This window comes from Barbus barbus (genome assembly GCF_936440315.1).
Source record: "Barbus barbus genome assembly, chromosome: 17".
NCBI lineage: Eukaryota > Metazoa > Chordata > Actinopteri > Cypriniformes > Cyprinidae > Barbus > Barbus barbus.
The window spans coordinates 7,339,321-7,354,440 of record NC_136745.1 but is presented as its reverse complement, the minus strand read 5'-3'; the positions used below and the strand labels follow the sequence as shown (position 1 = coordinate 7,354,440).

At 36.1% G+C, this 15,120-nt stretch overlaps 2 protein-coding genes across 8 annotated transcripts in view; both read right to left on the bottom strand.

The window, feature by feature from the left end:
• Positions 1–281: 281 nt before the first annotated feature.
• LOC306883431 (uncharacterized protein) overlaps positions 282–15,120 on the bottom strand; it is a 37,022-nt gene continuing 22,183 nt past the window's right edge. For 3 of the 6 annotated variants that reach the window (XM_079438690.1, XM_079438693.1, XM_079438692.1), the window contains 7 exons: positions 12,404–12,562; positions 12,123–12,228; positions 5,796–6,166; positions 3,866–5,174; positions 2,937–3,061; positions 2,501–2,588; positions 881–1,723 (listed from right to left, as the gene is read on the bottom strand). In XM_079438690.1, coding sequence (XP_079294816.1) covers positions 1,560–1,723; positions 2,501–2,588; positions 2,937–3,061; positions 3,866–5,174; positions 5,796–6,166; positions 12,123–12,228; positions 12,404–12,562 — 2,322 coding nt within the window. In that variant the 3' untranslated portion in view covers positions 881–1,559. Of the gene's footprint in view, positions 1,724–2,500; positions 2,589–2,681; positions 2,854–2,936; positions 3,062–3,865; positions 5,175–5,795; positions 6,167–12,122; positions 12,229–12,403; positions 12,563–15,120 lie in introns of all 6 variants that reach the window. The other 3 variants (XR_013785354.1, XR_013785355.1, XM_079438691.1) reach the window with 2 other exon arrangements.
• Positions 7,459–11,649, bottom strand: LOC306883433 (uncharacterized protein). Of its 2 annotated transcripts, XM_079438697.1 has the most exons (5): positions 11,519–11,649; positions 9,751–10,090; positions 9,416–9,574; positions 8,843–8,938; positions 7,459–8,709 (listed from the first exon to the last, which is right to left on the bottom strand). In XM_079438697.1, the coding sequence occupies exons 2-5, from the start codon at positions 9,892–9,894 to the stop codon at positions 8,410–8,412; spliced, it is 699 nt and encodes a 232-aa protein (XP_079294823.1). In that variant the 5' UTR covers positions 9,895–10,090; positions 11,519–11,649; the 3' UTR covers positions 7,459–8,409. The 2 variants fall into 2 exon arrangements, with proteins under 2 accessions (XP_079294823.1, XP_079294822.1); XM_079438696.1 differs by lacking the exon at positions 11,519–11,649 and having other exon boundaries at positions 9,751–10,280.

Genomic DNA, 15,120 nt, shown 5'->3' with positions numbered 1-15,120 from the left:
AGTTTTTTTTGTTTGTTTGTTTCACAGGATGTTAATTGATGGACTGGAGTCCAGTGGATTATTGTGATGTTTTTATCAGCTGTTTGGACTCTCATTCTGACGGCACCCATTCACTGCAGAGGATCCACTGGTGAGCAAGTGATGGCATGCAAATCTTTTCTGAACTATTCCTTTACTAATCCCAGTAATGTCTAAGCATTATTGTATATTCAAATGGTTAAAAATGCCACAACATTACTGTATTTTCACATATGTAAATGAACATGAACTAATAATCTGCTAAAATGTTTGTATTTTTATTGTCTCTGCACATGTTGGGTTTTACATAGGCTACACTACCAGTCAAAAGTTTTTAAACAGTTTTTAATGTTTTTTTTTTTTTTTAAAGTTTCATCTGCTCACCAAGCCTGCATTTATTTGATCCAAATTACAGCAAAAAACAGTACAATTTTGAAATATTTTTACCATTTTCTATTTGAATATATTTTAAAATGTAATTTATGATTTCAAAGCTGAATTTTTTTAGCATCATTACTCTAGTCTCTTAAGAAATCATTCTAATATTCTGATTTGCTGCTCAAAAAACATTTATTATTATGTTGCGTAAACAGCTGAGTAGATGTTTTTCAGGTATCCTTGATGAATAGAAAGTTCAGAAGAACATCTGTCATATCTGAAGTAGAAATCTTTTGTAACGTTATAAATGTCTTCATCACTTTTGATCAATTTAAAGCATCCTTGCAAAAAAAACAAAAAAACATTAAAAATCTTACGGTTCAAAAACTTTTGACTGGTGGTGTAGAATACTGGATGGTTTAATGTTATCTTTTGCTCATACAATCACATGCATTAAATACTACATAATAACCAATACAATCCTAAAGAAACAGAAATGAATGAAAAATTTATTTAAAAAACATGAAGAAAGAGGAAGGAAATCTGGCATGTGTGTCCGAGGCTGGATCAAATAAACAAGGCTCCATTTTATTATTTTTCTTGATTTCATTTTTTTTTTTTTGTACTTCACATTTTATGTACAAGTCACAAAGCTGTGCACGTAAATACAAAAATACATAAAACATACAAGAGTGAGATAAATAAATACAAAAGACACCTTCCACTCCATTCATGATAACTGTGATACTAACTTTAAAGGCTATAACGTAACGTAGCAAAGTTACTTAGTAAAGAGCAGTTATAAATAAAAACACAGCTTTGATGGTGGCTCATTTTCAAATTTTTTTGTATGCAAAACTCGTTAGGATTTTTTTTTTCCTCAGTTTGAAGCATTCTGAACTCTGACATGTTACATAGTCTGTTTGAAAAAATGTAAATGTGTTTTGTTGCAAACCAAGTTATAATACAAATGCAATGTATTACCCATAAACCCCAGTCTAATGTGCATCGTTTCCTTTATGATGTCAGAAAAACATGAATGACGGATGGGCGGATTAAGCAAAATTAGGCTGTATATGTTTCCTATTACTGCTCACATGTTTTGTTTATGTGTATGTAAATATAGGGAAGAATTATGGAAGTCCATATGCCAGTGGGGCCTTTCACTGAACAATCTGGGGCATTTCACTCCATGCTTTGGCTTTCTTCTTAGCGAGAGCCAGCCAGGGAGGCTCATCTTGGGCCAATGGTGCAGTGGACGGGTTAGTGCTTCGCTTGCTTTCCTTCTCTACCATGGATGTGTTGGACAGTTCAAGGGAGCAGAACACTGTTCATTCAAAACAATGGATAACAGCTTACATATTTATCTTCATTCAAAATGTAGACTTCTGTATCATATCAGATGTAATACATTTGTGCAATTAACATAGGGTCACACATACACTGTCGGCCAAAATTTTGGCATAATTAATTATTTTATTTTTTTATGTTTTTGAAAGAAGAGCAATAATAACTGCTAATAATTGAGCAGCAAATCAGCATATTAGAATGATTTTATATGGCAAGAACGCATTAAACTGATCAAAAGTGTTACAAAAATATTACTGAGCATCAAATCAGTATATTTAAATGATTTCTGAAGGATCATGTGACACTGAAGACTGGAGGAATGATGCTAAAAATTCAGCTTTTGATCACATGAATAAATTCTATTTTAAAATATATTCAAACAGAAAACAGTTCTTTAAAATGTAATAATATTTCACAAGAGTACCATTTTTATTGTATTTTTGATCAAACAAATGCAGCCTTGCTGAGCATAAGAAACGTCTTAAAAAAATAAAATAGGGAAAAGTACTGTATGAGTAGTATTTCTACTGATTTACATTGGAAATTTAAACAGTTACAATATATATCCACTAGAGGGCAGACATTTATTGATACATTTCCTTTTCAATCGGAGTTTAAAACATAACCTCATGATATTAAGAGATTAAAACCATATTTGTGACTTTGCAGGTCATTGCACTTTTTAGACCAAACAGAACAAAGATAAATCCATAAAAGCTATGACAGCGAATGATACTAATGGAAAGATCATTACCTTGTAAAGGTGAACATTGCTGTGCCTGTTGCTCTTTGGCGATTGGATTTGATAAACTGGCCGGTGAATCCTGTCTTTTGACGTCTCCCTGAGAACAAGAGGACATATTTTAAAAATGAGAGATTAACACTAAATATCATTAAGGATTCATGCATTTGTAGAATTGGCTAAAACTAATTACCACAAAAAATGAGTCCGTATCCTAGCTGAAATAAAACCTCACTTGCTTTAGTGTTCGATTCATTTCACTTCATTAAATCTTTCCAGAACACTGCATTTTCCCAAGCTGCAACATGCAGAGATGACTAAATAGGATATATGCGTGAATATGATTGTCCTGTTGCTTCATGATGCTAAGACACACAAACACCTTCTTGAGAACCGGGCAAGATTTTACATGACATATTTGTGCATTATACGAGGCAACAGCACAAACCTGCGAGGGAAGTTTCTCTGGAGAGTTTTCTGGCGAGTTCTCGATGAAGTTCTTCTGTTTCTGTCTGGCCATAGAGATCCAGCTTGGAGACTCGGAGCTACCAACAGATATTCTTCCCACTGTATCTGAAAAAGGACATACAATATGCATCATATTATTTTTATGATACTTTTTTTGCTTACATAACACAGGAGAGAAAATATTACGCTAAACAATAACAAAAATAACACCACTTTTTAGGATCCAATTAAAACCTGCTCAATGAAATAAAGCCCTGCCCTGTAATATTTACAGTAATATAAACATTCTGCTTCGCTCTGAAATGTCATGTTATTTAAGTTAAGTTAAATGCATTGAAAATACAATTTTAAGTTGTCTTAATAAAATAAAATTGTGAGTTTTTAAATTTATGCCTACAAATAAATACCAAAAGAACACAAAGAAAAACATTTCCTGAACTGAATGCACTATAAAGCAGTTTTATAGAGGTTGCAACTGTCCTATTTTACATGGCAAAATATATAATTATTCAATAACAATTACTAATTCAATTTAATAATAATTTTAAACAATTAAAAATGAGTATTTTGTCCAGTTTCACAATAAAAATATTTGATCATCCCTTCAAAATAAATTAACTTCAAAAGCAATATATATATATATATATATATATATATATATATATATTATTTTTTTTAAATGTTACATTATTTTAATGATAGTTTAAATGGAATTTGCAATAAAATAATTGAATTTATAATACAAGTATAGTATAGTAAAAAGTAACAAGACTTTTAAATGACTAAGTTTAATTTAGTAATGAAAACTATTTATAAGGAAAAGTATTTTATTTATCTTGTTTTGATGATTGTAAAAGTTTTTTTTTTTTTTCCATGTATACACACTCAGCTGTTGAAGAATGGAGGTACCTGGGATTTTCTTGACGGACATCACCGTGTCAGCTAGCAGATCAGGGTTCTTTGGCAAGATGGGCTTCCTGCCGCTCTGTTCGTGGTCCGGGGTCTCCTGCGCCCCTGGAGACTCTGTTTGAGTGGGGGTCCAAGGTGAATCTCCATCTAAACCATAGCGGTGCAGGACTGGAGTCTTTCTCAAGCGCACTCCAAACGGGTTCTCTGGGGTCATCTCTTCTTGAAGCTGGGGCATCTCCTCACGCACAAGAAGTGTTGGGGAACTCTGAGCTCGGGCTGGTTTGGGATGTTCTTCTTGTACGGGAGTAATGAGTTCAGTTATTTGGGGAGATTCATTAGAAGCATTAGTTTCTGGTAGCACCAGTGAGATGGTCTGGGTCTGCTCTTGGGCGCTTCCAGAAGCCAATGACCTTTGCCATGCAGGGGCGATGGTGAACCGAGGTCGAACCTCAACCATTCTCGATGGTTCTTTTGTAGATGACTCAAGAATTTGCAGCTCAGAAACACCCTCGAGTTTTTCTGAAGACACTTCCTGAGGCTCACCAGGCGCATCTAGCTTGTTGGGCTCAGGTTCCTCTTCCTGCTCTACAGGAGACATCGATGCACTGGAGAACTGAGTATGGAGAACTGGACTCTCCATCACAGGAGATATAGTAGACAGAAGTGTCTCTGCTGAGGCTTCAGGCTCATCAGTGGTTCCTGCTGAGCTCCAGACATCATCTCTGACTGTCGGATCAGATTCAGGAACGTTCTCAACATTGACTGCAGATGATTCTCTTTCATCAGCTGAAGTCTCATCTTTCTCAGGTTCTAGAGGACCTGTCTGATCTCCAAGCTCTTGATGTTCAACATCATTTGTACAGTTCTTCTGTATTTCAGGTTCTACTACCGTCAATTCATCATCTTCATCTCCACCGTCTTTGGTTTCTCTCTCCAATTCAGCTTCATCCTCAACAACATCTTCATCGACTTCATCTTCATCTCGTTCTTTCACATTTTCTGCAAAAGCTTTTGGAGATTCTAGTAACACTTTGCTCTCCTTGGCACTCTCAGCCTTGTCTGCTTGTGTCTCAACATCATCTTCAGGCACTTGGTGACTTATATCCACAGACTCTTCTTCAGCAGACTCTGGCACCTCCAGCAGCTCCTCCTCCTCTGTGGTCTCCTCTGAATCCGCAGATGATTCAGAAAGCGAATCAGGCAGAGGAGCCTGTTCCTTTGTGCTCACCATAGGCTCTGAGGGATTGAGAAGATCCATGTTGTCTTCCTCAAGCTGAGCAACTGTGCTCTCAATATTTATGTCTTGCACCTACAAAAAGGAGCCGCAAATAGTTGACATGATGCCATTTCTAATGTATCAAAAATTCATAAAAAATTCAATTCATACATCAATGACTTATACATACAATTTCTGAATTAATATTCATATTTTTGGGGGCATGAAGTAATATTACAAATATTACATTCTTAAGTAGTTTGGCATAATCTCTTATTAAGAACATTACATAAGAATATTAGAATATTATATACACAGTATATAATACTAAATAGTTAATAATATAAAATCAAAATCTATAATATGAATAAATAATTTATGATAAATTGAAAAAACTATTTGACCATTTGAAACCATTTTAAATATATTTTTAATCATTTGATAATAATGATTAAGATATGTACATGTATTTAAGGGATGTATTTAACAATCAAGATTACACCACATGATTAATTTACAGTCATTATATTTAATCATCTGATGAAAATCATATAATTCTTTTCCCCCCAAAACTAACATGAATGCAAACAGTACATTTCAAGAAACTTTTTTAATTAGTCTCAAACACCTTATTTAACCATTACGCCAACTACTTTGCAGATGGAATATCTCATTGTTTCGGTCTTCTTGAAAAAGTCACTGAATGTGCTGTACCTCACTCTGAAGAAGCATGTTCTCATGCTCCAGTGCTAGTCCTGACGCAAGAGGGCTCTTCAGGGAGCTCAACACTTCCTCCAGCAATGACCCCTGCTCCTCAGGAACGACCTCGCATCCTGTGTCCAACAGGAAGTCATCGGCCTGCAGCTCAAGTGTTACTGGAGTATCCCAAGAGGATTCTGGGACCTCAGACTTGAGCACGTGATCCTCGCCAGGAACATGTTCCTCTCCTTCAGAGACGTCTCCAGCTGAGATGGAGGATGTTGGAGAAGTTTTCTGACACTGGCCGGAGTCGCTCACTTCCTCTTCCTCCTGTTCGGAAGCAAATGACTCACGGTCTGAATAATTTACCTGTTCTCCGGCCAAATCTAGACCAAATTGAACATAAGAAAAACAGTTTTTGAATTAGTAACAATAATTATTGAATTACTATATAATTATAGTTTGCAGTCAGTAACATTTTTGAAATAATGTAATGAATGAACTGTTTTCTATGTATATATTAATATATTTTAAAATGTAATTTATTCCTGTGATCAAAGCTGAATTTTCAGCATCATTACTCCAGTCTTCAGTGTCACATGATCCTTCAGAAATCATTATAATATGCTGATTTGCTGCTCAAGAAACATTTATTAATACTATCAATGTTGAAAACAGTTGTGCTGCTCAATATTTCGGTGGAAACCGTGAAACATTTTTTCAGGAGTCTTTGATGAATAGAAAATTCAAAAGCATAGCATTTATTTAAAGTTGCTTTTGATCCTTTTAATGCATCTTTACAGAATAAAAGTATTACTGACATTACTGATCACAAAATGATGAAAATTGTAGTTATTAACAATATATTGGATTACACACGTGAAATGATGTATTCTGACTTTTTGATGACTTTTTTTTACCTAACTCATAATCTAAAATATTTCATGCTTTATCAAATTATGAATAATTTACTTTACTGCCATTGTGAAAAATGTAAACATGTAATCTATAAAAATTTAACTGTAATCTGATTATATTTTAAAATGTATTAGAATCTAACTGTAAGTACTTAATTGTTTAATCTAAATGACATGTAATCAGTTACTACCCAGGATTTCATATATACAAGTCAATTATTATTAATAAATAAATAAATAAATAAATAAATATGACTTAATACCACTGGATGCTGGATCAGCCAAAATATATTAATTTATACTAGTGCTGTCAAACGATTAATCGTGATTAATCGCATCCAAAATACAAGTTTTTGTTTACATAATACTGTACTGTTTATTATGTGTATACACACACACACACACACACACACACACACACACACACACAGTATATATTTAGAAAATATTTACATCTATATACATACATATATATATATATATATTTAATATATACACTGTAAAAAAGAAAAAGTTAGTTCAACTCAAATTTTCAAGGCAACCGACTGCACAGAATTTTTGAGTTGAAGATATCAACTTAATTGTTTAAGTTTTGAAGAACTACAATTATTAAGTTGCGTCAGCTAAGTTTTTCAAGTTCTAACAACTAAGTTTTTTTAATTCAAGTTACTGGAACTTTCAAGTCTGTAATAACTTACTATTTTGAGTTTAAATTACCCCCCCCCCCCCACTTTAAATCATCCACTGACAGTAAACCAGTTAATTTATGCATGTTTATTTAAACAACTTTGGCACAAACAGCTTTACAATTCCACAATGTAAACAAGTAATCAGGCTATAACAGTAATGGTGAAACACAGCTTGCTTCTACTGAACTATCAATACAGTAGTCTCTTGACAGTAATATGACAGCTACACATAAAAGATTTGTTTTTAGTTCAAATAAAGCACTTGTGTCCAGAGAAAATAAGGCACATGTCAATAAGTTGGGGAAATCAAAAGGAACAACATAGGGATGGGCGATATATCGCATGACATTGTTAGGCGCATCTCGTCAGTAAAGCCGGTTCCTTGATTAGTAGTAAATCGCCATCACCTGCTTTCAGATGGAGCGGCATTTACTACAGAGAGCCGTAGTTAACTGACAAGCTGAGCCATATCGCATTAATTATCACAGACTGCGATAATTAATGCGATATGACTCAGCTTGTCAGTTAACTACGGCTCTGTGTAGTAAATGCCGCTCCATCTGAAAGTTATGAAACTAACAGGTGATGGCGTTATGAAACTGCCATGAGGTGATGGCGATTTACAAGGAACCGGCTTTATTGACGAGATGCACCTAACAATGTCATGCGATATATCGCCCAGCCCTAGAACAACATAAAAAATATAAGGTGGACTATGTGAAGACTTACAAAATATCCAAACATAATAAATGAACAGACATGATAAAAGAAATCTTCCCCATGGACACTTGCCACACCAGCAAAGATGCAGACTATAACAGCAATGCTGAAACAAAGTTTGATGCTTCTGAGAAACAATCAATAGTCTCATGACAGTTGTATGACAGCTACAAATAACATTTGTTTTTAGTCAAAATAAAGGAACAACATAAAAACTATAAGGTGGTCTATGTGAAGACTTACAAAATATCCAAACATAAATGAACAGGCATGATAAAATAAATCTTCCCCATGGAAAATAAATCACTGGTTTAACAGCATGGTCTTGAAGCTCCGGACACGCTGTGAGCAATTGGTGGACATTTCCATGAAAATATGCTGGATAGCTTCAAAGGTATACCTGATGTCTTTTGGGAACTCCATGTTCAGGGCATACAGCAAGCCAAAAAGATACGCAAGCGCAGTTGGGGTGTCTGGGATGTCTTTCAGGACAATGGTTTCCTCCAACACAAGGGCAATATTAATGACGTCGTCATCATCATCAAGCACTTTGAGGACCCCCATCTTGATGCCTTTCATCTGTTTGTCATCTGCATCAGTTGCCTGACAAAACAAAAACACCACTGAAATAATGTCCTGTAGAAAACTAGTCAATAAACAGTGTTGTCTATTTGTGTATGGCCTCTTTGCTATACAACACTACTAAAAGCTGAAGGTCTTCCACAGCTGCACTCACCAGGCATCTAGAGAAAAGCTTCTCAGTATTCTCCCGCAGAAATATGGGAAGACCTTCCACAGCTGCCTGTCTGCGATGACTTGTGATGTCAGATGTCTGTTTTGGAAGAATATAAAGACAAACAAATACTTCTGTTTAGCTCTGTGAAATGTACTTGTGCATGTGCACTTGTTCCATTTGTATTCCCATCTCTACAATTATGCATGTAGGCAGATAAAATAATTGCAGACTCTGTTAGTTTGTTAGTGTTTCTTTTCGTCTTTTAAGGATAAGTTCACTATTTTGCACTTTGAGCCCCCTTTCTGGGTTATCTTGGATGAAATAGAGCGTTTGACGAACACTCGACGAACACCACTAACCAATCGGTGAGTTGCACATCTTTGCAACATTTAGGGTTGATTTAAAGACATGTTTGTGAATGCATGTAGCTAGCCATTCTGAAGCATGGCAGGGCTGATTCTAAATCAGCATTTGGCTGATTACATCAAAAGTGCAGAGTGCTAGCTTGGTAGTTCCTTCTTGATTAATGGTTTAAATATTCTGAAGAAAAGGCCTTGTAGTCAATATAACAACCTGTTTGTCAAGCATTTCCAAAAGGGTTTCCATCTCTCGACAAAAGGCGCCCTTCCTGGCACGATACAATTTCAGCAGACGAGGGGTGAATATCTCAAGGGCAGCTTTAAATGTTCCCATCAGGTCCTTGGTGGTCACACGAGTGAACTCTTGACAAATCTGAATGAAACAAATGCAATACAAATACAACAAGCTGATAGTGTGATTTCATTGTTATAATTAAGACTGCAAACTCAAAGCCATGATACAAATGAACCAACATACACTATTATGAAAAGAAAAAAAACACAAATGTAAACAAATGCACCAAGTTCAAGAAAAAAAAGATGCCTTACCTGTTCTTCAAGAAATAGACCAGGCCACCTCTCCAGAACCTCTGAGACCATGGGCTCCATCTCTACAATCTCCATTCTCCTAAGGGAGAATGTGATGTCCATCTTCTGTTTGATAAACTCAATGTCCTTGTTTTTCTTCTTCATGGCTTCAACCAGGGAAGACCTCAGGTCTTCCAAGTCATCCTCAGTGTAGCTTTCAGGATTATCTGGTACATGGTTGACCTCACCTCGTTTTGGTTTTTTCAAGGAAAACCTTCCTTCCGGACCACCATCCCCATCATCATCATCTCTTGTTCCCCTGTTGACACCATGATCATCCGCCTCCTCCCTTCTTGATCTCCTGTTGACACCAACCTCATTACATCCTGACGTAGAAAATAGAATTCTGACTAACCAACACATTTTTTGAACGGCTGTGTACACTCAGTAGGTTATTATTTATTGCAATATAAACACTGTCAGAGTGATCAACAAGGTAAGTTATCACTTCATTTACCAGTCGAAGACGGAGCAACTTTCTGCTCTTATGTTTACTCCGCGCACTGTCAAGGGCTTCATCATATCTGTCGTGGTGCCGGTCTTTGCAACAATTATTTTACCGCAAATACTGCATCGAGCCTGGAGAAATGTAGCCACACTTTTGATCGACTTTTCCACATCTTTAGGGTATTCTGTGTGTGCTCGCGTCTCATATGAATATGTGCGCAGAGAGTTTGTGTGTGTGTGCTCGCGTCTCATATAAGTATGCGCGTAGACAGTTTTTGAGTGCGCGCGCGCGTCTCGCATGAGTATATGTGCGCGGACAGTTCCGCGCGTCTCGTGTGTGTTGAGTTTGCGTGTATGTGCGTGAGCGACTTTATGTGTGTCGTTGTGCATTCCATATGTAACGTTATTTGTTTGAGCACTGACGTTGACGAGTTAACTCCTTATCGAAAACTGGAACCGAACAACATTCCATTTTTCGATACTAGATAGTATCGAGGTAATTCGGTCGGTACCTAAAACGTATCTAACTCTGTACCCAGCCCTACATAAAGGTCGCATGCTAGAAGCTATATCTATCTAGTTAACTGTATCAAACCGAAGCTTTGCATCACAGTTTTAGCCAGTGCTCGAATTGAATCAAGTCTTATGGGGGGTCCCCACCATCAGACTTTTTTTTTTTTTTTGGTGGGGGTGGGGGTTAGTCTCGCAATATACAATTTATACAAAATAAACAATATATTTGATCATAATATGCATAACTATATACTATTTAATGTTGCATAACAAAGAGAGATAAGCTACTATTCTTCTTTTAAATGGCTTACTCCAAGTAAAAATGTCTGAGGGACCCCCCTAAGTCTATTTTTTACTTCTTATGGGGGGTCCCTAATGCCTTATGGGGGGTCCCGGATCCCCCCAGCCCCCCTTCAATTCGAGCAGTGGTTTTAGCACGTTAGTTCTACTTTGGTTGCAGCGCATGGTCACGATCAGCAAAGTGAACTACCACGGTGCTTCGGTTTCATGTCAGTGAGCAAAGCAGACGTGCATGAAACAATCATTCATCGAGAATAACAAACATAACGGCAACACAAATCTTACAATTAATATGTGGACAATATTTATAGCTGTTCAAATTAAGCTAAGTTAGCTTCTAACTGATTAGCTGGTGGGGGATTTTGTATTGCCATAAACGCCTCGCCTGGTTATGATTTATCGATTTTGTTTCCCGCAATGAAATGTAATACAAATACCAAATGCATACATATTCATATGATTAGCTTACCTGTTAGAAAGGAATGTTTCTCTTCGTCAAAGACAGGGAAAGTTACCGCTGACATCGTGACAAGATGGCTGATGCAAACTTTCGAAGGCAGCTCCTGGGAAAATCCTTGGAAACCCCGTTGCAGCTGGTTGCCATGACAAATTTCAATTGAGCATGCGCAGATAAGTTGACCTCACTCTAACTGAGTGTCAACTACAACTTCAAAATAAAATCAACTCAATTTATTAAATAAGATGAACTTTTCTTCAGAAACGTCTGAAAGTGAGTTCAAGTGGCTTACAACAGATAGTTCAAGTTCCAACTAGCAATTTTATTGTCAGTGAATGCAAAAATCTTAGTAAGGTGAACACTTTTGAGTTGTCGTTTTTACAGTGTAAACAACATTTTTCTTAAATATATACATGCATGTGCTTGTATTTATATACACACACACACACACACTCATATTATGTAAACAACAACGTTTATTTTGGATGTGATTAATCACGATTAATTATTTTACAGCACTAATTTATACCAACAAAAACTAATTTTATGGAAACAGAAACAGCTTTAAGGTAACAATTGCTGGTTACAACTTTTTATAGCGTATATCTAGACAAACCTTTATGTTCATCTCCAATACTTGTGACCATCATCCGTAGTTTGTCTTCTGTGTCTCTGAGCAGCACTCTTTCCCTCAAGTCTCTTCTCTTGTCCAACGTTTGCCTCTAAACACGAATAAGCACACAACTCAGTTCAACCGCTAACACAAAAAGATGAATGTTTTTCCATTTTGGATTCCTGTAATGCTCAAAAAGACGACTTAAACAAGAATAAAACATCACTAACAGCTTGTTGGGCTGATAGATAATTAAAGAGAATGGATCATGTAAAGAATCTTACACTGGCAGGCTTTCTCTTGGCACAAGCGTTGGCTTTGACAGCGATGCGGTGACGGGCAGCTGAGCTGTCTAAGCAGGAGACAGAGCTGGCAGGCAAATTGAAGTCTGCGGGGACGGACCCCTGGGGGGTGCCGGGTCTCGAAGAAGCTTCACAAGACATCTTCATATGATGGAGGGGAACAAGACAGACAGATGTTAGTAAGTATAAATAAATTCAATAAGAAGTGTAATTTGTTTACAACTTTAATTCAAAATAATAGTACTCTTAAAATTCTTTCAAACCACTTCCTGACCGAAACCTCCATATTTGGATTACGGTTTCAAATAGACGGTCGTATTCAAAGCATTTCCTTCCATGCCTTAACCACCAGAAAACCAGAGTGGCATCACGATAGCAGAATAAATTCTTATTCGAGGTCACTCGCGCATACAGCATGAACCATAATAAAAAATACCACCACTGACTCATCATGACCAATTATGATGATTGTCCTCAGCTATTTCTTTTCAGAATGAAATGCAAACAAAAGCCTCTCCAGCAGAAACAACTGTAGGTTATGTTGGCAATGTTGCGACTGCTGATCCTTACCTTACTGTTTTTTTTCTCAGATCTGCATCTCTAATACAAAGTCTTTATTTTTAAAGGCTGCTTGCTTCTAAAACTTTTATTATTTAAATAATTCTCCAACGGAAGGAACAATTTTGTGGCAACATAAAAAAAGCAGCCGTGTGTTTGGTACTATTGGCCTCTACTATAACTTAAATATTATTCATGAAGCTTAAAAAGTACGGAAGCTGGTTTCCACCATGTTCCGCTCGTTATACAATTAATAAGGTAGCTGCGATTTTTTTGATCACACAATATGGACATTTCTGAGTTTGCATCTCACAATTCTGAGAGATTTTCCTGGAATTCTGAAAAAACAAAAAAAAACCTATAGATATAAACAATGTAAGATATAAACGCATTTGTATTAATTCACACAAGAAAAAAGTGAGAATTACCTTTTTTTACTCCATAGCAAAAAAAAAAAACTAAATTACAAGATGTAAACTCAGAATTCTGAGAAAAAATTCCACATTTTGAGTTTGTATCTTGCAATTCTGACTTTTTCTTGCAGTTCTGTTAATGTCTCACAATTCAGATTTTTTTTTCACGCAATTCTGAGTATTGCAAGATATAAAAAATCAGAACTGTGATATACAAGAAAAGCCGCAGAAACAGGCTTCGATCAATAGGAAAGCATTAACTTCAGCTTAACACTTTTGAAAGTGAAAAAACAAGCTTTAAAATGCTTTTAATGGTGCAGTATGGCAGGAACTCGTGTGAATGAGTTAAGTGAGACAGCTGTGTGTTTGTTCTGTGTTCAGGTCCAGCTTGGCAGCCGTTTTGACTGAGATTGCTGGAATATCCCATTTCCAGCAGACAGCCAGGCTGCGAGGGTGAACCGCTGGAATGCTTTTCAGACCACACGCCTACTTCACTCATAACCCCTGCAGTCAAAGACAGCCAGCATTCAACAACACTGTCAAATTTCACTAGTCGGTAACTAATAGGGGTTTTAATGGCCGATGCTGATATGATATCTAGCCAACAGGGTGCCAATAAATACATCAACTGTAATACGGAAAATCAGAAATAATTATGCAATGTAAACACTTTTCACAATTGTATCAAATTCATCCTTTACTTGCTTCCTTGTTTTATCATCCCTAAGCTGTTCATTCAATAGTATTTGTGCACTTCACTCATTACACTACTGTTTAAAAGTTTGAGTTCAGCATCATTTTTTTTTAATTAATACATTAGAAAGTATGCATTCAATTAATCAAAAGTGAATAAAGACATTTATAAATGTTCATTTTAGCTTTATATTATTTTTTTCTACTTTTTGTCTTTGTATTACTTCACGGTTTTCACAAAAATATTAAGCAGCACAACTGTTTTCAATATTGATAATGTTTCTTGAGCAGCTAATCAGCATATTAGACTGATTTCTGAAGGATCATGTGACACTGAAGACTGGAGTAATGATGCTGAAAATCCAGCTTTGCATCACAGGAATAAATTACATTTTAAAATACAGTTATAAAAAAAAAAAAAAAAAAAAAAGGTTATTTTAAATTGCAATAATATTTCACAATATTACTCATTTTACTGTATTTTTGATCAAATAAATGCAGACATGAGCATAAGAGGCTGCTTAAAAATAAAAAAAATAAAATCTGAACCCAAGCTTTTGAACATTAGTGTATAACAAAAATAAATCCCCATTTAAAATATCTAACAGTACTTTTCTCACCGAAAGCCAATTTCTCAAAACATCCTCTGGTCCAGCTCAAAGCATTGCATAACACAAACACATGATGGCTATTTTAAGCCCCGGCAACAACACAAATCCAAAAGTGCATGTTTTTCAGTGGTTTGAGATTGTTTTGGATAGGCAATGGTGTCGTGCGTGAGATGCATGTGCATCGAGTCGTAGAAATGCCCTTTCAATGAACACTAGTTTCACTTTTATTTGAAATTCAAATGTAACTTTCTACTGGATACAAGCAGTGTCCCGCTCTCTAATGTCTGCGTCTCCAACTACCTTTGACTGTCAAAGCACTTGTTCTGAACACGTCAGTATCTGTAAATACCGCTGATGACAGCACTTAACTGAACAAGTTCAACTTGATCCAAACTAGCCAAAACAACAGAAGATAAGCACACTC

Coding starts and splice junctions, on each gene's coding strand:
- LOC306883433 (XM_079438696.1), bottom strand. CDS start 10,152: ATGTGTTGGTTAGTCAGAATTCTATTTTCTACGTCAGGATGTAATGAG. Junction 9,575..9,750: donor GTCTATTTCTTGAAGAACAG/GTAAGGCATCTT, acceptor TGTTTCATTCAG/ATTTGTCAAGAGTTCACTCG. Junction 8,939..9,415: donor TGGAAATGCTTGACAAACAG/GTTGTTATATTG, acceptor CTTCCAAAACAG/ACATCTGACATCACAAGTCA.